The sequence below is a fragment of the Lissotriton vulgaris genome, chromosome 2_2 (assembly GCF_964263255.1).
Source record: "Lissotriton vulgaris chromosome 2_2, aLisVul1.2, whole genome shotgun sequence".
Classification (NCBI taxonomy): domain Eukaryota; kingdom Metazoa; phylum Chordata; class Amphibia; order Caudata; family Salamandridae; genus Lissotriton; species Lissotriton vulgaris.
In genome coordinates this window covers 111,112,491-111,137,554 of record NC_141688.1, presented here as the reverse complement: position 1 = coordinate 111,137,554, position 25,064 = coordinate 111,112,491, and the positions used below count along the sequence as shown (strand labels likewise).

Below are 25,064 nucleotides of genomic sequence, written 5' to 3'. Positions count from 1 at the left end.
CCAATCACAATGCTGAAATACAGCGATGTGATTGGTCTGAGCGCCGTGATTCGGTGCCCAGATGGGGGCAGGGAGCCTTTGCATGTTCCTCACCAGGCTGTGTAAAGCAGCCTAGTGGGTAGCCACCACTGCACATGTACACATCAGTATAAAAAGAGTTAGGGCTAGGGCTGGTGGGCCAATATTACTTTGCCAGTGCTTTTTCCCTTTAGATTTTTTATCCTTGTATAATTTATGGTATAGCAAATCTAAAAAAAAACAATGTTCATTCAGTTTATAATCATTCATAAACAATATGAAAAGTAAAATTCTAGAAATGCATTAAAAAGATACAGATTTTTTTAAGATAGTATAAATCACTGATAATCACACAGTTGAGAAAATATCCGCATGTTTGCCATTTTACATTTACAAATCGATGGCTACAGACTAGTCTGCAATATGTCAGGGATAAAAAAAGCTCCTCTACATCCACTTGTACCATTGTAGGGGCATATTCACAAAGGATATTTTCGGCTACAAAAGTAAGTTTATGGTCAAAAATACTTATTTTTGGCATGCTAGGAATTTACAAAGATATTCCTGGTGGGCATAAATACATTTACTACGATGGATTTCCTTGCCAGAAATGCTCAGAAATCTGTAGTAGTAAATCCCACTCATAAAGTGAGAAGTGAGCATTCAAAGCCATGATTTGTCTTTTAGGTTTTGGAATGCTCACAAAAATGTACATTTGTGGGGATTTTCCATTTCCCATCCCTTTCCATTTCCTCTCCCATCCCTTTCCACTGTGGAGCTGGTCGGAGATGTACTCCAGCCAAGAGCTTCAATAACTCCCTTTCCAGGATGGGAAGGGAAACAGTGCACCCCAAAGTTTGGTCGAGGTGTAGGGATAAGAGTTTTCTCCAAGGGAAAAAAGATTTCCCCCAGAAATTCATTAAAAAACATGCATTTTTGAAAGAGGTCTCCATGCCCCGTGCGGACTTCTACGCTGTGCAGCACTCCGCATAGTGGGATCGGGCCATGCAGGAATTGTTACATGACATTCTCAGGAGTATGCCTAAACGTTTACATGTGACTCTTCTTTCCAGACATACCACTGAGAATATTAGTGAATAGGAAAAACCCCATAAAAGTATGTTCAAGCAGCAATGTAAATCTCTGCCAGTATTTTTACGCCTTTTTTCGTCAATTGTGCCCATAATTCTATCACTGTACCCCATTTATGATCTCAGAGGTTTGCTTCTATATGCTGGCAAGGCACTACTACAGATGAGGCACAACAGGTAACAGAAGATCTCATATATATATATTGCCAGAATTGGTATTAATAAGTTTAACTGCTGAGATCTCCGTGCCGGATAAAATTACGAAAACAAAACTACAAGTAGTTTCAGTCAATGATGGAAAAAAACAAATTCTTCCCTGGGGTTTAAATTGTACCTCTCACTTTTTGAGAAACAAAATGCCATTTGTACATTTGCTATAAAAGCTTTTTAAGCAGATGTAGATATTGCACTGACACTCATGACTCTAACCCTGTTTTGTAGATTGTTCAGCAGGCAAGGCCCTAGCCTTGGTATATAAATGATTGTGGCTAATTCAATCTAGGACCAATTTGTTGCCCTGAAAGAATAAAAGAGGCTAAGATACTCTGCCATGTTTTAGGCCTGCACCGTTTTGTCAGATACATTGGCAACCATCATTGGTTCAGTATTTTTAGTTTACCTCTCACTAGCATTATGTTAATTATTAGTACTATGAGTCAACGTGCTTGGACAAGGGAGGTGTTAGAGTTTGGTTTTCTTTTGGGAAATATGTTTATTAAACACTAGAACTAATAGGTAATGTTTTGGGTGCGGCACAGATGTTTCTTGCCTAAAGGGTTGTAGCTTTATTCACCTTCAGTCTGCCCTCCTTAAACATATTTTGATATTATAGTATTGTGGAGGAAATTTGCGTGTTCTTAATAGTTACTGCAGATTTGTTACCTTGTACAGGACACTATTTATGCAGCTACTAAGACACTGTGCACAGTGACAAGTGTACTCGGTGCCACAGTTTTGACTGGGCCCTAAAATCGTGCTGTTAAATTTGGTTCCACCTCATTTGGCTATTTCACTTTCCTATAAGGGTCTGGTAGATGGGCAGAAAGCACACCGCGGGCATGGAAGTTACATTTGAAATGTGGGCTGCAGTGTGTATTCACACCACCTAAATATGTTATGATATGGCTGCCAGGAGAACCAATATGCTGTGACTTGACTTCAATTTAACAAAAACTGTGCGATACATTGAAAGGAAAAGTGTCTTTGCCTTATGAGGAAACCCTCTTTAATGTATTTAATTAGTAGTTCATCTGTAATTATTTGCCTTTTAAGGCCACAGAGGAGGATGCTAATGCATATAAAAAAAAGTGCCACCATACCTATTGAAAATGATTTACCCACATTGACCAACTGTCCAAAAGCAGTTTTCTTTGTGTATGGTTAAGGTTTCACTGTGTTATCTGCGCCCGACGCCCTTGTACTCCACCGCAGTCAATAACTACCTGGGACTGCCCTCCCCCTGCAAGAAATTGCCTAATTTGCACCCTGAATAGCATTCTGAGATTTTACAGACCACTGATACAAGCTCCTTTATTTTGACCTCATTTTAAGTAGATTAAGGAAGGGGCATACATAAACCAGGGATGGTTGGCCTGTTTGTCTGCCTGTGTGTGTTAGGTGAGTTCTAGTGGTGGTTGCTAATAATGGTCCACATGCTACCAGGCGCTGCCTTCTCTGGTACCCTAAGCCTCCATGCATTCTGTTTGTCTCCTTTAGGTTAAGCGGAGCCTCTCCTTTTCTCGGTGACACCAAACAGGAAACTCTGGCAAACATCACTGCGGTCAGCTATGAATTTGACGAAGAGTTCTTCAGTCATACCAGCGACCTGGCTAAAGATTTCATCCGAAAACTGCTGGTAAAGGAGACCAGGTGAGAGCACATTACACCCTGGTGTTGGAGGTTGCAGTATTGTGGCTCTTGGGCATCTAGAGAACTCCGGTGTTGTCATAACTGAAATGTTGGTGGTGCGGATCTGCCCAGATAGGGTGTAATGTTCCCTGCCTCTGTTTGTGTGCGTGTGTGTACATATTTTGCTTCAGAAATATTTGTTTTGATGTCAAGAAAAACATGCCGTAAAAGATGCAATGTTTATTCATGCCTGAACATTAACAATTTCTTCCCCTGGAAGAATACGGGCTAAACTAATTTCTTGCTTATGCAGAGGAGGTATCATCTGCTCTTTTCTCCAGCACATGGTGGAAAGAGGGACAGGGAAAGCGTCATTGCAAGCCATTGGACACCTTCTCTATGCATTCTATCCATTTGCGTTCCACAGCCTGCTTGTGTATTTAATTGTATTGGTGTTTGGGGCAGGAAGGGAGGTTTCTATCTCCATTTGAGGTTTCGCTCATTCGATCGCAGGTTTTCAGTTTTGCGAATACTGACTGTACAGACTTCTTGAAGTTGTTTCACTCACTTCCCTCCCGACCACGAACTTGTCTCAATTCACAGACCTACAGTAGGCAGGCGTTTCAGACTTTTTTGTGGGACGTGGGTCGAAGATTACCTATTTATACGTTCAGAAAATATCTTTCAGGGGAAAAAGAAAAGATGAAGCTGCAGCATCTGGTATCTTGTTGCTTTGTACCTGTATTAGCTGCACTACATTTAATAACTAGGGCAGGATTGATTGAAAGACATTTGCAGCAGAGGGCCCTGAAAGAGCATGGTGCCTGGTGAATGATGCCCCTCTCCTGAGAGTCCCAACTCTATGAGACAGAGGGAATCTGCCAAACACCTGACAGCCCTATAAGCGAGAACGGCCAGTGCACAGGGGCGACCAAGGAAGATGCATTTCAAGATATATTAGAACCATCCCACAATATGACACTACAGGCGATCAGTGGCACTAAATTTATATATTAAGTATAATCCTACTCATGGTATTCCAAAAGTCCAGGAATTACTTGAGCATTGCTGCACATAGCTCATTTATTTAAAGTTGTGAGGAAACAGCCTTTAAATGAGCTAGAGGTGGCAATAACTTTTAGAAAACAAACCCATATGTTTAAGAATACTCGCGGTTCCAACATTACTTTTCTCACTTTTGCCCTTAGTTTGCATGAGGATGCGCAGTAATGGGTGTGGTTTGGGGGGGGGAGTATTCAGATCATTGAATGTTACTTATCAGAGAGTTTAACTGACAAATATTTAAAAAATAAATTAGTTGGACATCAGGGTCATAATTACAATACATCAACAACATAAACCGTCCACCTGGGCACCAGTGGCTTGAAATGTTTGTGGCCTCCAGGTGGTTAGTTATTTTATATACCAACTTAACCATAAAAAGGCATCATGTATTTCTCTTTCATTTTCACATTTGTGTATCCCCGTCTCTCCGCCACCCCATTGAAACTTTTCTCTGCATACGCTATGGCCTGGATTCCACATAATTTGAGCACCAAACTATGGTCGAAGCTAGCCAGATGGGGTATTTCCAACAATCTTCTATCACTGATCATGCTCCTACACTCCAACACCTGGGTTCAAGTAAAATTGGGCTCAGGAACGCATCTTTCAAGGAAAATTCAAACAACGAAAGGGTTGAAACAGGGCTGCGTGCTGGCCCCCATGCTATTCAACCTATTCATGGCAGACTTAACCCCGGCACTTAACAACTGCAACTCGCACCCACCCAGGTTAGGGGGCTCCCCAATATCTAATCTACTCTATGCGGACGACGTTGTCCTACTCAGCTACACCGCAGTGGGCCTGCAACATCTCTTGAACTGTCTAGAGGTCTATGCAAAAGAAAATTGTCTCTCAATAAACTTAAATAAAACAAGGTCCATGACAATAAACAAGAAACGAAAAAAGCCCTATCAGTGGCGCCTGGGTAATAAACATGTCGAGTCAGCAGAGGCTTACAAATACCTGGGTATATATATAGACAAAGATGGTCTAGCCAACAGCCAGCAACAGGAGATCAAAAGGAAAGGGATGATTCTTGCACTCTCTTTGAAGGGAGTCTCAGCCAAATTACTGGGCCCTACTCTGAATCCACTTCTGATGGTAGCCCGGGCCAAAATATTGCCTTCTATTACTTACGGCACTGAGGCACTGTGTGGGAGAGTCAGCAATCTGCTGAACAAAACAGTTGTTAAAGCATATAGAACATTGTTCAGCCTCCCGACCTACACTTCACCGGCACAAATTCGTCTGGAATTTGGCCTTATAAAGCAAACTTGGGCTAGCTACGGCGCTTTCATTAACTGCTGGCACAAGATTAGGTCAGCAGACCCTAACACTTTAAACTATCTCCTCTGGCAAGAGTTTCAACAGAGGCCGAAATCACCCGCAGGCCAATATCTTGAGGAGGCTCTGACGATCACAGGCCTGTCCCCCTTATGGGACACACACTGCCTCCATTCGGCGTTCAAAAAAACGGTGTGGAAGACGCTGAAGACACTCTCCTTGCTAGAGGATAAGGCGACCTTCTCGCTCAGAGCGCATGCCTGGATGACCTTGGCCACATATAAGCACTTAGCCCCACAACATTACTTTAATCTGGGATATTCAAAAATACTAAAACAAAAATTTTTAAAGTTCAGACTTGGAGTGTTACCAACTACGCAGCAGCTTCCACCTTGGAAAAGGGAGCAGGCTTTTACTCTCTGTAGTCTGTGCAATAAGGACTCGGGCGACATCATTCATACAATCTGCACCTGCACTGAGCTGTGTCAAGAAAGGAGACAGCTGCTAAAAACTTGCTTTAATCAAAGAGGTATCAGGTCAAGGAGACAAGCTGTCCTGGCATGCTTTGATCCCTCATCACCACAACTGAACACTAGGTTAGTTAAATTTCTCGAAGCAGCTCGCTTAAAAATGCCAAACTGATTGTCACTTTGTAGTCCATTGCGCTATGGGGGAAATTTTACTAAGTGATTGGATAAATCTTACAGCGGATTACAACCTCTCACAGGCAGTAAAGACAAAAACATCTGGGACACTTAAATTGTATTGACATTGAAACGTCTTTTGAAGGTCATGTTGCGACGCTCATGAGGGAGCATTCACTTTTAAATATGGAACATTTTAATATGGTTGTATTAATTGTATGCATTGCAATGGTTTTAAGTAACTATGCAAATAAAGTTTTTACCTTTACCTTACATAATTTGAGCACCAGATAAATACAGTAAATCAGTGGCGGTTTCCACATAAGGGGCATAGGGTCGTTGACCTCCTGACTGCAGCCATTACATTACATACATTCAGTGCATTACACCATACATACCAACTGCATGTATGCCACCACATCGAGCTGCCTCTCCCGGCAAACAGTAGTAGGCGTGGCTTTATTGCCTACTGGCAGCTAGGGCTATTTGACTCAACTGCGCATGTCCGATTGGCCGGTATTTTGATTATGGCCAACCCAACATGTTCAGTTTATGGTTTCCCTAGACAGAGCTGTCAGCGAGCTGGACAAGCAACACAGCCCCATTGGTCTCAGATGAAGCACTGTGGTCACCTGACCCAGCCAATCCTCGAAATTTTCTTATACTGTGTACTGTTTTAAAAAGCATATGAGCAGTGCTTTCATTTGCTGAGATGCATGGTGTTTTAATTTCATTTTGCCCGTCCAGCATGCATTGCTCAGCTGTTCACGAGTCATGTAGATTTCAAAGATCGGGCTGCGGGGATTAGAAAATCGACTGCTGGCACCAACCTGTTGAGGCCGCCTGCTCCTGCAGGACAGGTAACAGCTGCCAACTCCAGCGTCAACAGAGGACGCATCACTCTGGATTAAGCATGGGCGAATTTTGCGAATCTCAAGTTCGTGAATTTTGCGGATTTGCGAACTCGCAATCCGCAAAATCCGCGAATTCCCGCGAATTTCCGGATTTTTTTTTTTTGTGTTCGCGCGTGTTTCTGCCAGTTCGCGAGGGTTTTTACAATTTCGCAATTTGCGAACTTACCTGTCGGGTCGCAAGTTTTGCGAACTTGTTGTTTCTACGTGTCCAGCCTGTTTGGGACACTCTTCTTCATCACTGCCACTCTCTGTCACCACTGCCACTCTCTGACTACTCATGCCACCCTCTGGCCCACCCATGCCACCCTCTGTTTCATCACCACACCCTCTGGTTGTCCAGTGTACATTATTTTCGGCAAAGCACACCTTCCCTGCCTCAAGTGACCTGAATTAATTTGGGGCTGATTAATGTGTCACAGAATATTTTTTTAGCTGGCACCTGCTTCCTTAGTGCTTCCTGATTAGTGATCTTTTGCACTTGCTAAGTGCTTTAATTGTTGCAAAATTAGTTACAACACCTGCCCTGCCCCAACTGACAATAATGAATTAGGGGCTGATTAATGGATTTTAACTTCCAGCCTGGCTCCTGCTTGTCTCCCTTAGCTGTAATTCAGGACCTTTGTGGCATATGTGTAACTATTCTGAGGTTCAGAGCAGGGTCACATAATAGTTGCAACTGGCAACTGAACTCTGGAGGGGCCCCTCAGGAAGCACTACAGGAAATGGCTACTAATGATGAGCCTGAACTTTTGAACCTGGTAAGTAGTTTCAGTTTTGCTAAGATCGTATTTCTGCAATTTAGCACTTACTCGCGGGGTGCGAAGTTGTACTGGCAAGCCGCGAACTCACGCGAACAGTGCGAGCAAGCCATAAAATCCGCTGCTCGCGGATTTGCGGATTTTGCGGGAGATTCGCGGATCTCGCGGATTGCGAATTTACCGAAAATCCGCGAGCGAAACGGATTTTCCGCCCATGCTTACTCTGGATATATTGATATTTTATATGGTACCCGCCAGAAGCTGAATTACCATGGGTGTAACTATCAAGTAAAATAAATCCTCTATTGACTCTGTCCAGGTTGAATCGTGACTGAGAGATTTCTGCTCCCTATCTTGGACTCACCAGGCTATCTTTCTGCATTGAATTTAGCCCAGAGATATGCTTAATTCTGACTCATTAAGTCATCCAGTGTTGCTCATAATATGCTACTGGGGAGCGATACCTGGAGATGCAACGCGATCGTGCACCGTGACGCAGGTATACTATTTTAAGTTTTGTGGTCTCATGGAATGGTGACTTACCTACAAGGCAATTTCGTATAATCACACAATATTAATGTGTAGGATTTTAAGCGTATTTCGGTGCTGTTAAGCATCATAAACTTTCCCCTGACAACAAAGAGGGCGGTTAACTTTTTGTGTAAATAACGCAAGCTGCAAAATGGATCATGTCTAGAAGGTTGTGTGAATTTTGTTGCTGGTGAAAGTTGAACACTGGAACCTAACTTCGCCCACACCAGCAGGGCCCACTGAACCAGGCTTGAGGTGGAGTCAGACTCCATACACTTTCAATCTTCGCCTTCTTTGCTGAGACCGCTACAAGGTTGCCACTGTGAAACAGTTCCCACGTTGTTTTTTTTGGTGAAAATAGAACACTGGCCTGCATTGTACTGCATAATTTGTACAGTGCATATCATACCCTTAAATCAGGACTAGTAGGGACTTCTGAGACAAAAACTTGCAGCACATTGAACTGCGAGCACATCAAAAAAATAGGAGTGAATGTTGGCAACCTCAAGGTGAAAAGTGCTGTATTCATCGCTAGCCCGCCAAGACACGAAGCATTCACCTTGTGTCTAAATTAGCAACTTCTTTTTAATACCTAGCTCTCGTTGTGCGGACTAAAATATTTGAACAAGCGCGGGGGGTCCCGAAGCAGTGCAAGTCTTTCACCTGCACACAGTGGAGGCTGTGCAGTTGGTGGAACATGATCCTACCCTTCGATGCAGCACACTAAATATGTACGCCTTCCTTTTACGAAGCCACTTCTTGTCCAATGGGATATCTGCTATATGGCGATACAACTGGCCCTAGCTACATGCTGTGGTAAATAAATTAATGACCCTGTCGGAATTTCTATACATTAACAAGGATCATGCATATAATAAGAGGCAGAGTCCGTGGTGTCCGATTCAAAAGGGCTTTAATTCAGTAACTCGAGTTAAGGGAGAATCGGGTTCCATCACCACTAGGGATCAGGAAGGATCGTCATCTGAACTTTATTCACAGAGTGCATTATTTATAGTTAAAACATACATTAACTTGCATAGCGAAGGCGGAGCACTCCAGGCGGAGCAAGTGAAAGAGAGAGATAAGAGCACATGGGCGTGTAAGAAGGCGTACACGTGGGTGTTCACTTGATGAGTCATAGGCGTGTCATAGGGGGGTGGATACATGGAGAGGGTCTGCATGGTCAGCAGGAACCTTTACCCTACTTGTGCGCGCAAACTTGGTCATGACGTGGAATTGACGTGTAACTGGGGGTAGCTGGGCGGAGCTGACTTTCGTGCTAGTAGAGGAGTCTTGGATGCCAGGACGACCTGCACTTCTGGTATTATCTAATATCTTGAGTTTGGAGGATGTATTGTCTGAAGTAAAGGTCGCTCGAGCAAAGGCTGCTCATCACTAAATGCTAGTGTGTGCATATATTTCTTCGTGCATTGAGTGGGGCCACGGGCCTTCTATGGATGCGGGTTCTGTAAATCACTTGAATGGAGACAGAAAGGCTAGGCCCTATCTTCTGCAGGCGGAATATGTTTACCCTTTTCATTAAGCAGGAATGTGTTTCTGTGGAGCAGGGCAGATAACTGTAGGCAAAATACTGTCTTGGCAGGCCGAGCTGGGCACCTCTCGGCTGAGCAGGAAGTATGTGAGAGGTCAGGGATACATAGCTGAACTGCAGCTTTCAGAGTGTCAGGCTCGGCTGAGCCACAAAAACGAGTTCATCTCGACTTTTAAACGTGCACCATGTAAATGCATTGGCAACATAGGCCTCAGTGCAGAATTAACGTTTCTTTCATGGAGGGCTTGGTAACTGACATGTGAACATTGGATGGAAATGCAGGGGCATTATTATTACAGGCATGAGAAAGGAATTGCATGATGACATGGACATACATGGGGTATATGTACATATATAGGGTACATGTAGGGGGACACACTGGCCACGAAAAAGTTCTATTTCCTCATTCCCTCCTTGTCTCCTACTGTGCCCTTCAGGACACATCTATATTCATGATACCATATATCTGATCATACAGCATAATTTGCTCGTCTTTTTTCTTTTGTATACGTGGATGGGGAATACAGGCAGTGGCACACAAGCCGCAAATCGCCGGGCCACATTGCAGACAGAGACAGCAACTGAATATAACTAGCAGTATCATTCCTAGGAATGATAACACTTTCCATCCCCATGCTGATATTACACTCCAGAGCCAACCGGACCAAGTCCATGTGCCTGGGTTTTGGTGTATCTCGTGAGCTATCTTATGGAGTCTTGTTATTGCTGCGTACACGGATGGCGCGTTATTAGGAATAAACACGCAACAACTGGAGCCAATCACTCTACAAGCTCCGCCCCTATCTGCCAGGATGACGTCAAGAACAAGGTGATTCTGAAGAACAACAAGTCTCATAGCAGACTGCTCCTCAGTCAAGTTAGCTAGAGCAGATGTAGTCTCATTCACTACTGCTTCAAGAGTTCTTGTTAACCTGCGTATTAATTTACTGTTTTGGACGGGACCTATGAAGAAAAAGAATCCTTTATTGAAATCTGTATATTGCTTCAAAGCTGTCTCAGTCTGATCGACAACTGGGGAATCAGTCTCCCTCTTGTGTCTAACATGTACTAGTCGGGAATCTCGATGATAATGGGATGGGGCTAGAAAAACGGGTGGCAGTAGGAACGCTATATAACACTTCCCACCCCAGTCTAAGGGCAGACGTACATAGGCTGTCTGACCGCAAATGAAATAAGAATGGCGGGAAGCTTTGAAAGTAGACTTTCCTTTATCATTGAACTCGACCACAGTATTACAATCACTGTGTCCTAAATGCACTGATCCTTTCTTTCTACTGCATAATTCACCTTTTACTGGTAAGACTGATATGAATGGTGGACCTGTATTTTTCTCGGACTGGACATTCAGAATCATAAAGTTAAGGGAAGCATTTCCTTGTTCGTACACTTCATTTTCTAGATCTGTTCCTTTTCTCTGGGGAAGACCATCTTCGTCTGGAAAACATGCCTTATTCATTACTATATTCAAATCTCCCCAGATCCAATCACTCCGGGAATCTATGAACTTTCTGTCTTGTGATGACATTAAAGCAAACCATGCTCCGCACGAACCATTGTGCGAGAACGGGAAAGGAAAGAGGGGCAAAACTCCCTTCGTTTTCTGATAAGGTGGGAGTCGGGCACATACCCAACAATTCGTTACATTGCTGGTCTGATGAGAATGGTGCAACACTCGAATAAAAGTATTGTTGCGCAGTGCTAGTCGATACGACAGTTCATGGGGTGGCAGATCACTGAATGTGTGCTCTATAGTGTCATTGAAGGAAGAACGTATATGTGAAGCAATAGGAGGAAAGAAAACATGTAGCGTCAAGCTGATACATATAATCGATATACTTAGAAGAAACATAATAATCAGAGTTACTATACATCTACTGCGTAAGGTCTCGCAGCACTTCTCTTTCTTATCTCTCTGTCTGCTATTCTGGTCTACGATCTTATACATGTCAGGAACCTGTCTAACCGATTCACCAAAGGGTGGACTTAAACAATTAAACGCTGTCTGACTTACTAGACCGTAATTTTGACCTATACTCCTGTTGTGGAGTCTTTTCTAGCAAAGGGGGCTTTGAGTCACTGGTTTCGGGGCAGTCTTTAGTTTCGATCACAGTTCCGGTATTTCCATGGAATTTCTTGATGTGTTGGGCATGGATCCAGCCCTTACGTCCCTCGACCTTGACGGCAGTCCTCGTTGTAAGCAGTACTAACTTCGGTGTTCGCCAGCGGGGCTCGAGAGGGCTTGAACGATCGAAATTCCGCACCAGCACTACGTCTCCTGGAACGATGGTATGTTCTTTAACTTGGGTGTTGTCGGGGAAGGCGGCTGCAACCTGTGAACGACAAGAGAGGAGTGCAGACATCAAGGAAGCCAGGTAATCTGTCAGCATATTACTGTCAACATCGGTAATTCTCTTTGGCATAGGCGTACCACACATATTCGGCGGTCTACCAAAAACCACCTCCTAAGGGGACAGTCCTGTTCTGGAATGAGCTACCATACGCATGTAAAAGAGGGCAACCGGCAAGGCTACCATCCAATCCACGCCTTTTTCTGCACAGACTTTCGCTAATTTTGTCTTAAGTGTTTGGTTGTGCCTCTCTACAAGTCCGGCTGCCTCTGGGTGCCGTACACAATGGAACTTCCACTGGTACCCTAACAGAAGAGATACTTGTTTCATTAATTCAGAGGAGAATGGCTGACCGTTATCTGAGTACACGACACGGGGCAATCCGTACCGCGGAAAGAACTCTCGAACCAACTGCCTGGCAGTGGTCACAGCAGTGTAATCTGGGACTGGGTACGCTTCTGTCCATCTAGATAGTGCACATACAACTACTAGGACATATTTGTATCCTCGACATCTGTCCATCTGGATATAATCCATCTGGAGGACTTCAAAAGGGTGGTCAGGAGGATGAAATCCACCTTGTTCCACTGGAATGCCTTTGCCTGGATTGAACTGGCAACAGATCCTGCAGGTACGTACTTTCTGTTTGGCTGCTGCACGTAGGTGCTTGTTGAACCAAATATTCTGTAAACTGTCTAGCATAGCCTTTTCTCCTAAGTGTGCGGGACTATGTGCTGAGTTTATGATGACTTGAACCATAGAGTCAGGAAGAAACCATGTAGCTTTGCCTTTTGTCATCCACCCCTGGTCAGTCTGGACTCCTCCTTGTTCAGTCCATTTCTTTATTTCGTCTGGAGTGGCATGTGTCTGGATGTCGAGTACATCTTGTGAGGGATCCCTGACTGTCATGCAGTTTGTCAGTGATGGAACTTTTGTCTTTGTCGTGTCTGTTGGAGTCTCTGTTGGAGTCTGGGATGTAAGTTTAGCTGTTCGATCTGCCAGGTCGTTACCCTGGGAAATGGTGTCTGTGACTTACGTATGTGCTTTGCACTTCATGATGGCTATGGCTGTAGGCAAGTGTATTGCTTCTAACAGAGCCTGAATAAGGGGACCATGCTGAATTTTGGCCCCATGAGAGGTCAGGAAACCTCTCTCCTGCCATAACACTCCGAAGTCATGAACGACTCCGAAAGCGTACTGTGAATCCGTATATATGTTTACTTTCAAGTTCTTGGCTCGTATGCAGGCAGAGCGATGAGGTCTGCTGCTTGGGCTGACAGTGTGTCTATTCTTTGTGTCTCTATGACTTCAGTATCAGTGGTCACGGCATATGCGGCCACTAACTCTCCTGTGCTCGTTCTCATGCATGAACCATCCACATAAAGTGTCAGGTCAGGGTCGGTTAATGCAATGTCTGTCAAGTCTTGTCTTGGCTTCGTTACTGTATTAACTACTTCCACACAGTCATGTGGTGCAGTATCTGCTGTGCTTGAGGGCAAGAGTGTAGCAGGGTTGAGATTATTGCATCGTCTGATCTCTATGTGTGGCTGAAATAATGTCAGTTCATATCCTGTCAGTCTTGCTACAGTCAGGTGTTGTGTCTGGGTCCTGTTCAAGAGAACTTCCACTGAATGTGGAACCTGTACTGTCAGCGGGTGTCCTAACACTATGGAATCACTCTGTCTTATTGCTAGGGCTGTTGCTGCAACTGATTTTAGGCATGCAGACAGAGCCTGGGCCACTGGATCCAATGTACTAGAAAAATAAGCACAAGGCTTGTGTTTTCCTGCTTGATCTTGTGTAAGGACAGATAATGCTGTTCCATCTCGTTCAGTGACAAAAAGCGTAAAAGGCTTGCTGTAACAAGGAGTCGCTAAAACTGGTGCTTGACATAGGGCTTTTTTCAATTCTTCAAATGCAAGTGTATGTTCTTGTGTCCAAGGGAGGACAGTCGAAGACGCTGCCTCCTGTGTTGTTAGCTGTATGAGTGGCTTTGCTAGATATGCATACTGGGGAATCCATTGTCTGCAGTAAGAAGTGAGGCCAATGAAGGCCCGTACTTCCTTTTGTGTCTTGGGCTGTGAAAGATTGGCAATTAACTGAATGCGGTCTTGTGTCAGCTGTCTACCCCTCTTGGACAGCAAGTGTCCAAAGTACACCACTTGCTGTGCACAGAATTGTAACTTCGAAGGGGACACTTTGTGCCCCTTGTCTGCCAGAAAGTATAAGACTGTCAGTGATGCATGTTCGCAGTCTCTTTCTGTTCGTGCTGTGATCAAGATATCATCTACATATTGGAGCAGTGCGGTATTGGCAGGCATGTGAATACTGTCTAGTTGTCTTTTCAATGCTTGACTATAAATACTAGGACTTTCTGTGAATCCTTGAGGAGCTCTCGTAAATTTAAAACTGCGTCCATTTAAACAGAATCCGAAGAGGTATTGGCTCTCTGGATGTATTGGGACACTGAAGAAGGCGTTCTTTAGATCAATTACAGTGAAGAACGTCGCCTCGGAATCAATTGCAGTCAGTAATGAAGAAATGTCTGGGACCACTGGGTATTGGGGTATTATGCATTTGTTCAGTTCTCGGAGGTCAATCACTAGTCTGTAGACTGGTGGTGCATTAGGGTCTGTTCGTTTAAGAATAGGAATGACAGGTGAATTACATACATTCGAGTCAGTTTCTACTACCACTCCCTGTGCAATGAGTTCGTCAACAATTTTCAGTAAGGCTACTACGGCATCAGGTGGTAACTTGTATTGTCGGATTCGTGGCAGTACTACTCCCGGTTTGAGAGTGACACGGTGTGGCGTAATGTGCATGTAACCTACATCAGTCGGACCTTGTGCCCATAAATGCTGTGGTACATTCTGGAGTCTGGGATCAAAATCTTTCAACACATAATGCCCTTTAAAATCACGTAAAAACAATCGCACTCCTTCCGGAGAACAACAAATAACTGCTCCTAGTTCTTTCAATGTCTTTATACCAAGCAAATTTTCTGGACATGACTTAGTAAGTAACAAGTCTGTGGTACGGGACAATGGACCGACTCCTAGGGGAACTGTCTTTGACACTTCGTTAACAATAGTCTTTCCTGAAAATCCCAGGGAAATATTCTGTGAGCCTGAGAGGGGTGCCCCTGGAACCTCGTCATGACTGATGGTAGTTCTGCTCGCCCCTGTGTCAATCAGAAATTTTCTGTCTTTTCCCAATACACGACTATGTACATAGGGACCCTCTTGATCTACAGGAACCTCAATAAGGGGCAAGCCAACCTCCCTCTCTAGGCTGTTTCATGAGTACTGTTGATATTCTGGATAATCTGACTGTGCGTACTGGTACATTTGTTGCGTGACTTGTTGTGTAGCAACTGCTGGTGGGGGTGGAAAATTCGCTACTGTCTGTTGCGTGTTCTGTGGGGTGCTATTCTGTCTGGGAGGATGCGGTCTTTCTTTAGTTTTGCCTGTAGCTATATTGTGTTTCAGGACAGCACATTCGTTTACATAGTGACCTGGTTGCTTGCAATAATTACAGTTCCCTTTAACAGGTGGCGTGCCCTTTTTATTCCCACTAGCTGGTACTGATTGTGCAACTAGCACCTTCATTTTCGTATCTTTCATGCGTCTCTTTTCATGTTCCTGTTCCTCTCTAATTCTGTTCTGGTGGTATTGTAACATTTGCAACATTTGGGAAGGGCTATTTGCTTGCCAGGTACTCTCAACCTTCAGTACTCTATTCTTGATCGGGGGTAAGGAATTCTCTACTAGTTTGCTCACAAAAAGATGTGGATACGATTCACTACTTGGCTTAAGGCCACTATTAATAGTAAAACATTTCTCGAATCTAGAATAAAAATCACTGGTGTCTTCGTCTTGTTTCTGTTTACAGGCTGAAATAGCATCCCAATCTTCCTTTTTAGTAACTAATAATCTTGGCAGGACCTGTATCAAGAGTTCAGGTAGTTCTTTGGCTTTGTCCCCAAGACCAACACCAGGGTGCCGGCCTTTATCCTCATTTTCCAATTCTGTCCAACTTATCTTTTTCTCTCCCACCTCCCAGTCTTTCTCTTTAAGCTTTTCATAAATGCCTGCTGGTAACAGTACTTTTAATAATTTAATGATGTCAGCGTACGTGTAATCCCCTATGCGGAGAATGTCTTTTAATTCACGTGGAACCCCCCGGGTCTTTATCATGGCAGGGCAGCATCTTTTTCATTTCCAGTATTTCTATTTTCGTCAAGGGTGTGTAAACATATACTCGCTGGAGCTCATTGTTTGCATTTTTAACGGGATGAACCTCTCGTAGGGGGTTCTGTCTGTCTAACTGAAAGCTCTTTCTGTCATGGTGTGGGGCAGGAATCATGCACGTAGTCAGAAAAGTCAAGTACTTATGTCGTTGGTCTAGAATGACATTAATTAATTCGCTACCTAGGCCTATCCATCTCTCTAGAAGTATATCGTCCAGTAATTTATACAAGGGACCGGGATCAGAATGCTGACTCTCGTATAACGTGATCAGATGTTGAACCATGTAAATACCAGTCAAACGCTGTTCGTTTGGAGGAAGGCTCAAAAAGGTCTGAGCCACTACGTCACTGCTATATATGTTAGAATTAGACACCCATTGAACGGCTGACCGGGCTAATTCCTGTTCGTGTACGGTGTGGGGTCTATCGCACTCTACTCGTCTTTTCAGTGCGTTCTCAGTAGCTTGGAATAGATGTTCGAGGGAATATCTTTCTTTTATAGGAGGTCCATGTTTGCTGTAGTCGAGGCACTTGGGCCTGTCAAACGGTCTTGCTCTGCCTACGTAATTTATCTTATCCACTTCCTCTGTTTCGTGCTCAGCATCATCTGATGCTGACTCCTCTTTCTCGTCAGACTCTTTCCTGTGTAAGTTTAGAATCTCTTTTCGTATTTTCTTGTACATGCATTCTGTCTTTTCCACTGTATCATGTTTACCGGCAGCTATGTTGTCACTCCAATCAGTCATACCTCTAGTTACTCCCTTATCTGGATGGTCTTGTTCCCTGATCAGACAGTTAATCAGAAAACGTAAAATTGTGCGTTGAACCTCCACCTTTCTTTGTTCCATCGCCTCTTCTATACTCTCGGGTCCCTCCCCCGTTCTAATGAAATGGTATATTTTGTCTAAATTGTCCTTCATGCCTGGTAATGTGATCAGATACTCTACAGCGCGTCTTAATCGTAGTGAAAACACGAGCATTGCACCCACACCTGGTACTGGATCGTATATACAATGTGAAATTGTTACATTATGCTTAAGGGGTGATGCTGTCATTTGTGGCGTTCGTTGTAGTCCTGATGCTGGCGGTGTTTGTGGTGATGCTGGTGGCCCCCCTCCCACTGCCCCTTGTCCTAAGTCGTCTTTCACGGCTGGTGGAAGCCGCAGTTGTGTAAGCTGATCCTGTGGTGGGGGCGGAGGAAAAAATGGATTGTTGACAGATGGGACAGGAGGAGGGAATTCTGCGTTTACATAGTCCGGAGCGGGCTCCTCTAGATAGGAGGAAATAAAAGCCTCAGCTTCTGTCTGTTTATGCCTACGTACTTTAGTCGGGATCAGTGGTGGCGGCAAATTACCAGGTACTTCGGAGGGGGTCAATTTAGCTAGTCCTTCAGCGAGGACGGGATACAAACCCGTGATGAGGGCATTTCTTTCTCTATCTGCTTGTTCTGCCTTGACCCGTTCCCCCTCTTCCTTTAGCTCTTTTTCTCTGGCTTTTTCTGCTGCCTCTTTATTTCTCTCTGCTTTGTGGAATTCTTTTTCTGCTCTCCTATGCGCTTCTTTACGCCATAACTCAATGGCATCTTTCTGGGACTGTCTAACTTTCTTTTTCCATAGTGCTTCCTCTACTTTCATGATGCATTCAGCATCCCATGTTCCTGAGGCAGGCCATCTATACTTTTCTTCTAGATCCTTCGTGTAATCTACCCATAAGTCTAAAAACAGTATGGCATCTAGCCCATGCTTCTGGTACATAAAATGGCCAGGTGTGTCTCTAGGCGGGATGGGAACTGACTCTTCGAGTATCCCTTTCCTGGTCCCTATCTGACGTAATTTCGAAAACAGTGGCATGTTGGAACTAACTTTAACGAAAACACAATATACACAAGAATAGACTGAAAACAACCATTCACACTACAACATTAAATCATTAAAACAGATACATCCTAACTAGTACATAGAAAAAAAAAACATGATCCTGGAAAACTGTTTACTTTATGTACTGCAAAACAGTACAACCATACTGGTCTCGTAAAGAGACACGTCTTTACCATGTCCACCGAAATGGGCACGTCTTTACCGTGTCTGTGTACCCAGACACGTCTTTATCGGGCTCAAATAAATGAACCCGTCTCTATGCGTTCCCAATAACGGTACTCACCGGGAAGCAGAACTTAAAGGCCTCGGAAACTCGATACTGCGTGACTGCTACTGCTGCTGCTCATGCGCATGCGCCTCGGAACAGGTGGGCCTCGGGATACCTCGGACCTTGCTCTCTCGGCTTGGGCTCTGGTTGGGATAGTCCGCAATCCTCACCGCCTCGTGTGGATGCCTGGTCGCAGTCTCCGTCTCCTCCGTGGGCCTGAGGGAGTAGGCAGGAAGTCCCGCTGTCGTGTACACTTGAAGTCCGTCACGGCTGTAGAAGGGGGCAGGGGGCTGGACCTACATCTCCGGCGCGTGGGGAAGGGGACTTGTTCCTATTCGGGCGCCAGATTATGTGGTAAATTAATTACCCTGTCGGAATTTCTATACATTAACAAGGATCATGCATATAATGAGAGGCAGAGTCCGTGGTGTCCGATTCGAAAGGGCTTTAATTCAGTAACTCGAGTTAAGGGAGAATCGGGTTCCATCACCACTAGGGATCAGGAAGGATCGTCATCTGAACTTTATTCACAGAGTGCATTATTTATAGTTAAAACATACATTAACTTGCATAGCGAAGGCGGAGCACTCCAGGCGGAGCACTTGAAAGAGAGAGATAAGAGCACATGGGCGTGTAAGAAGGCGTACACGTGGGTGTTCATTTGATGAGTCATAGGCGTGTCATAGGAGGGTGGATACATGGAGAGGGTCTGCATGGTCAGCAGGAACCTTTACCCTACTTGTGCGCGCAAACTTGGTCATGACGTGGAATTGACGTGTAACTGGGGGAAGCTGGGGGAGCTGACTTTCGTGCTAGTAGAGGAGTCTTGGATGTCAGGACGACCTGCACTTCTGGTATTATCTAATATCTTGAGTTTGGAGGATGTATTGTCTGAAGTAAAGGTCGCTCGAGCAAAGGCTGCTCATCACTAAATGCTAGTGTGTGCATATATTTCTTCGTGCATTGAGTGGGGCCATGGGCCTTCTATGGATGCGGGTTCTGTAAATCACTTGAATGGAGACAGAAAGGCTAGGCCCTATCTTCTGCAGGCGGAATATGTTTACCCTTTTCATTAAGCAGGAATGTGTTTCTGTGGAGCAGGGCAGATAACTGTAGGCAAAATACTGTCTTGGCAGGCCGAGCTGGGCACCTCTCGGCTGAGCAGGAAGTATGTGAGAGGTCAGGGATACATAGCTGAACTGCAGCTTTCAGAGTGTCAGGCTCGGCTGAGCCACAAAAACGAGTTCATCTCGACTTTTAAACGTGCACCATGTAAATGCATTGGCAACATAGGCCTCAGTGCAGAATTAACGTTTCTTTCATGGAGGGCTTGGTAACTGACATGTGAACATTGGACGGAAATGCAGGGGCATTATTATTACAGGCATGAGAAATGAATTGCATGATGACATGGACATACATGGGGTATATGTACATATATAGGGTACATGTAGGGGACACACTGGCCACGAAAAATTTCTATTTCCTCAATGCCCTTAACATTAATGCCAAAAACATGGATTAATTTACAAACAATGAATGTTAAAAACGTTAAGGCAATGCATGTCAGCGATTTAGTTCTCTCTTATTTCACATGTTTTACCTAATCTTGTATTCCCCAAGAGTGTTAGCTATATTATCATGTTGTGTTGCTGTATTTTTCTCAGACATAGTGCATACTTGGAGCCATGCCAGATATTTATGAGGGGCTTTGATTATAAGCTCTGACGCTGAGGCTGAAGCCAAAGTAAAGTGTCTGTCAGTGGTTTGGCTTCTCTGCAGAGCACACAGAACAATGGTCATTTATTCCAGTTGCAATTGAAATTCTGTGGAAATGTGTGTAGGGGGTACAAAGAAGTCAAAACATTTACAAGGCAGAAGGAAAAGCTGTGGGTGCTTCCCGTAGCCTTGTTAGAGCATTTTCTTCCAAAGTTGATGCCCCTTGCACTATTTGCCTATATATTTTTATTTTTTTCTCAGGAAGAGGACCTACTCTGGACCCCACATTTGTCCATTGAGCTTGCTCGAATCTCTTGCTACATAATGTCATACCCAACTTATGTGCCTCACCACTTTCAAATGTCACCAGCCGCCACTGCACAAAATATAATATGTGCATGTTTTTGGACTTTATGCTAAAATCATTAATAAGGGTTGTAAGTTTTATTGAAGTTTTTCAGGCAGAGTCCTTTAGTTATTTTACCCAAATGCAAGTCTCGGGTCAGCGAGTTCGACAAACGCTCCATCATCTCTTGCCAGGAAGTTTTTGTTTGCCCTATCTCATCCCTTGTAGTTCAGATGGACTGCCCTGCTTTGATCCTTCTAAAACCACCACCATGCCCTACTCCCCCCACACAATCCAGTCCCACAGTGTTTCTTTCATTCTGCAAATGCTCTGATCTGCATTGAAGAATATTATACCGCATATCTTAATTGGTAAGTAATAAAAGTTGCATAAAAACCATAAGTATCTTGTATGTCAGATCCAGCCTGAATGTGTGATTAATGTATTTAGAAGATCACTCTCAGGCGCTATAGTAACAATAAAGTAAGGTGCCAACCATCTTCATTGAATAACAGCTGGAAGGCCCTGGTTTGGTCTGCAGGAGTCACCCTGCAACACAAAGTGATACATAGGCAAATATGTTGTTACTGACTGTACTATGTCACTACCTCAGTGTCACTGTTACACAAAGTACCAATTTATATTACACAAGTCTAATCTCCCCACTGCATGGTTTCATGTATTTCACATATTTTGTTTAGAAGTCTTAGTTTTTCACATATCTTTTTCACCCACACATAAATGGGTTGGGTAGAAATTGCAGTTTTTGCTCAAACAAGACGCCTGCTGTTGTCTTGCATGACTTATGCATGCGAGGTATGCTCTCGCACTCAGTTATCACACCTGAAACTTCCTAAGTGCTTTTTGCATACTACACACAATTTCACATAAAGTTTGTGAAAATTATGCTCATTTTAGAAGGCAAAAATTCTACAAGTTCCTTCAATCCTGGTTTCTATGAGGAAGAGAGTGTGCAACATTGACATTTTTGTTTAACATGCAAGTGATGCCACGCAGAAAAGATATACTCACTGAAGCACAATGCTTATACCGGTGCAATCTGAGCAGAAATTAGGAACCTGAGTATTAACTGACAGAGATAACTCTGACTGTTAAGGTGCTACAACACAATAGATCATGAAAAGATGTCATCACATCAATGCAGATACAGGACGCGAATCTAGGCAGTTGTACCAAGCTACCACACAGAGACAGTAAACTAAATCCAGCCTGATACTATAAAGCATGTTGGATCCAAGTACATAACAGGAGATTTACAAGGAACCTATAGAGAGTGCTTAATTTGAGACAGTGGTTTCCGGCACTCAGGACCAGCAGTTAATTTTGAACACCAGCACTCATGACAGCCTGCCACATGGGGGCGCTGTTTGTTTAATTTAGAGATGAGCACACCAACAGTTACTTTTTAATTGAACATACAATAAAAATGACTAATACCTGCTGCCCAACACCATTCTTATAGCTTTAGGGAACTGGAATAGTCAGTACTGCCCTACTCGTGGGAGCATGATGGCTAGTAGTTGTGATGGTACTGTAATTTGCAATGCTGGCAGGGGTAATGGGTGGTGTGAGCTGCTGTGGTCTCCACGCGAGGGCCCTGGCACTAATTCCGTTTTACAAATTACGGACTGCCTATAGGGAATGCACAGACCTTACTAAACACCGCTAAAACTATTCTCAAGTTTAAGGACTCAAGGAATACCGAAGTAGGAAATCACAGGTAATCCGCATGGATTGTTGAGTGTTTATCACATAACCAGAATGTGCACTCACTAGAACAGGAAAGAAGGCAAACTTTAGTGTACATGAAACTAACACTGTTTGTTGTTAAACAGCAAAATGCAGCCTTCAGCTTTGGAGCTACGCCAAGCCAAAACAAGAGTACAAATCACAGCTGTCTTGGAGGGCACCAGAAAGCCAAAACAGACTGCATAAGGAAACACATAAGTAAATACGTGTGCAGTTTCTGTGAATACAGTAACAGAGCATACTCTATTCGAGAGTTGCTTTGACCAGCAGCCATGCTCCCTACTGCCTCTGGCAAGGAGTACTGGGAACCACTGAAAAAGTCGACTGTAAGCACCATCAATTTTTGAATGCCAAGAAGCATCACATGAACATTGATTTGCCAAAATGCCAGATGTTTGTGGAAGAGACTTTGCACTTCATTTGGCCCAGAGTGATATCACAGGGTTGACCCCCTTATCCCAACCAGAGTTAGGAAGGACAGTGCGCCTGGTACCAGGGGGAAGCCAAGAGTAGAATTTGATACCCTTGGCTACCACTAAGAGATGTCAATGTCTCAATGATCTTCTTATATAATGATAGAAAATATAAACAACACCCTTTAAATTGACTTTGATGCACCAGCTGACTTTACACACCCTTACCATGCCCACTGACACTACATTTGTTTTCGGCCTATAAGCAGGAGCTACGTCATCTAGAATTAGGTCAATTATGTAGAAAGTTGGATGTAATTTCCTCCCAACCATCTGCACCCTCTAAGTACAAAGGGCACAATTAAACAGGCCCTGCCATGACAGCTTAGGGATGATGGCAAGAAAACTCTGAAATAATGAGACCCTCGTAAGCGTTAAATTATATAGTCCATTAGACCCCAATGCCTTGTTACCCAACAGCACAGGGGTTGTGGTTACAAACATCCAAAGCGATGTAGGATCCATGGCTCAATTGCTATAATCAAACTTTTAGTTGCCCAACCGAAGGTCAAGGGATCAGATCTTGTTTGAGACAATTTTGGAAGCAATTTTTTGAGAAAGAGTACACAAGGTACAAAGGTAGTTTATTGTGATGATTATTTAAAATCTTACAACATTTTGAACTAAAAAAAGAATTTAAAAGTAGAAAGAAAGAGTAGAAAACTAGTATATGACACTAGCGCTATAAACAGTGACTGACGCTGTCAAATATTAGTTAGTCGCTGGCTGCAACAATACTGTGGTTATGTTGAATTCACTTGATGCCATTGTGTATATATATATATATATATATATATATATATATATATATATATATATATATATATATATATATATATATATATTATTTATTAAACTTTTTCATAGCATTACATTCACATCTTATATAGTGCAGTCACTGCATATAAACATCTTCATATTGCATTGTGTCATATCAGTAAACATTGACGATACGTTGTATCCGATTGTCTTATACATTCCCTTTGATTATAGTACAATTAAATGGTAACATCCTATTCCTGTATATACCAATTACATACTCAGTTCCCCTAGTCCTCTTTCACAAGTACGTCCTCTAGTAGGTGGCTCGTTTAAGCATGATGCCTGCTAAGGAACTGTGCATCTGGCTCCTCAATTATTTCCTCCCACCACATCCTACGCATCTACAATGGTCTATGCCGCATCTGATGTGGCTAAAAGATAGGTCCTCAAGGGTTCCCATATATCCCTAGGTCTAGATGTGGGTGGAAGTAATTCTGCATATGGGATTGATTGTTCTTGTCACAAGATTAGATCTGGGATTGAGTCTTTAAATTTGGGAGCCCTTCCTCTCCCCCATTTACAGACAACCCTGCGCTTAGCTATCAATAACCCCAGCGCCGTATATTTCTTGTCTGCTGTTTCAACTTCTTTAGTGTAGCTCAGAATGGCAGTAATCGGGGATATCTGAAGTGGGGCTCCCACCATTTGTGTCATGGCTGCAAATACGTGGTGCCAGTACTCATTATTTTTTGGGCACTCCCACGCCAGGTGTAGAAAGCCAGCTCCTTCCTTTTTACACCACTCGCACTTAGCGCTGTCCCTTAAGTGGAACTTAAGGTGGAGAAGTGTGGCTCAATGATTAGAGCGGCAGACCCTGATGCAGAGGTCTAGCCCGGGACCAGGGTTCAATTCCCCGCCTCGGCGGGTCTTGGGCTCAAAATTCCACGGACCTGATAATTCTCGCCTCGGTGCCTATTCCAATCATGGAGTCCCACTCTGCAACTCTGGGCAATAGCTTGCTTAATCTCCACAACGGCCCCCACAATGCTAAGGATGCCTAGTCTCCACCTTGGGGGTGCCCAGGAGTGGACGCCTCACAGGGAAAGCCAGGATGGGTTCCACAGCGGTATTCGTACAAGTGCCTTGAGACCCTTGCAGGTGAGTAGTGCACTATACAAGTATCAATTTTTATTTTTACTTAAACAGTTTGGCCGTAGTATAGTATAGGTGATGTAAGAACTTATAATGGACCATTCGTAGCCTACTATTAGCTGTTATATTGCCAAGTTGCTTACAGCAGTACTCCCATTGCTGGTCCGATAGTGTTGTGCCTAGTTCTGTCTCCCAGTGTGTGCGCAATCGTGTCCGGGGTGCCTTAAAAGCTGTTTGTGTGCTATGATAGATGAGAGAGGTGACGTGCCGAGGTGACTCCGATTGCAGAAGTGCATGTAATGGGGGAAAACTTGTGGCTTATGTAGGAACTCTGGGGTGGCCGCCCTTACTCTTTGCCTAAGTCTCACAAA

At 43.8% G+C, this 25,064-nt stretch overlaps 1 protein-coding gene across 2 annotated transcripts in view; it reads left to right on the top strand.

Annotated features, from left to right (window-relative positions):
• Window positions 1–25,064, top strand: part of DAPK2 (death associated protein kinase 2) — a 640,584-nt gene that overhangs the window by 546,248 nt on the left and 69,272 nt on the right. For both annotated transcript variants that reach the window (XM_086959404.1, XM_086959403.1), the window contains exon 8: window positions 2,826–2,978. In XM_086959404.1, coding sequence (XP_086815530.1) covers window positions 2,826–2,978 — 153 coding nt within the window. The remainder of the gene's footprint in view (window positions 1–2,825; window positions 2,979–25,064) is intronic.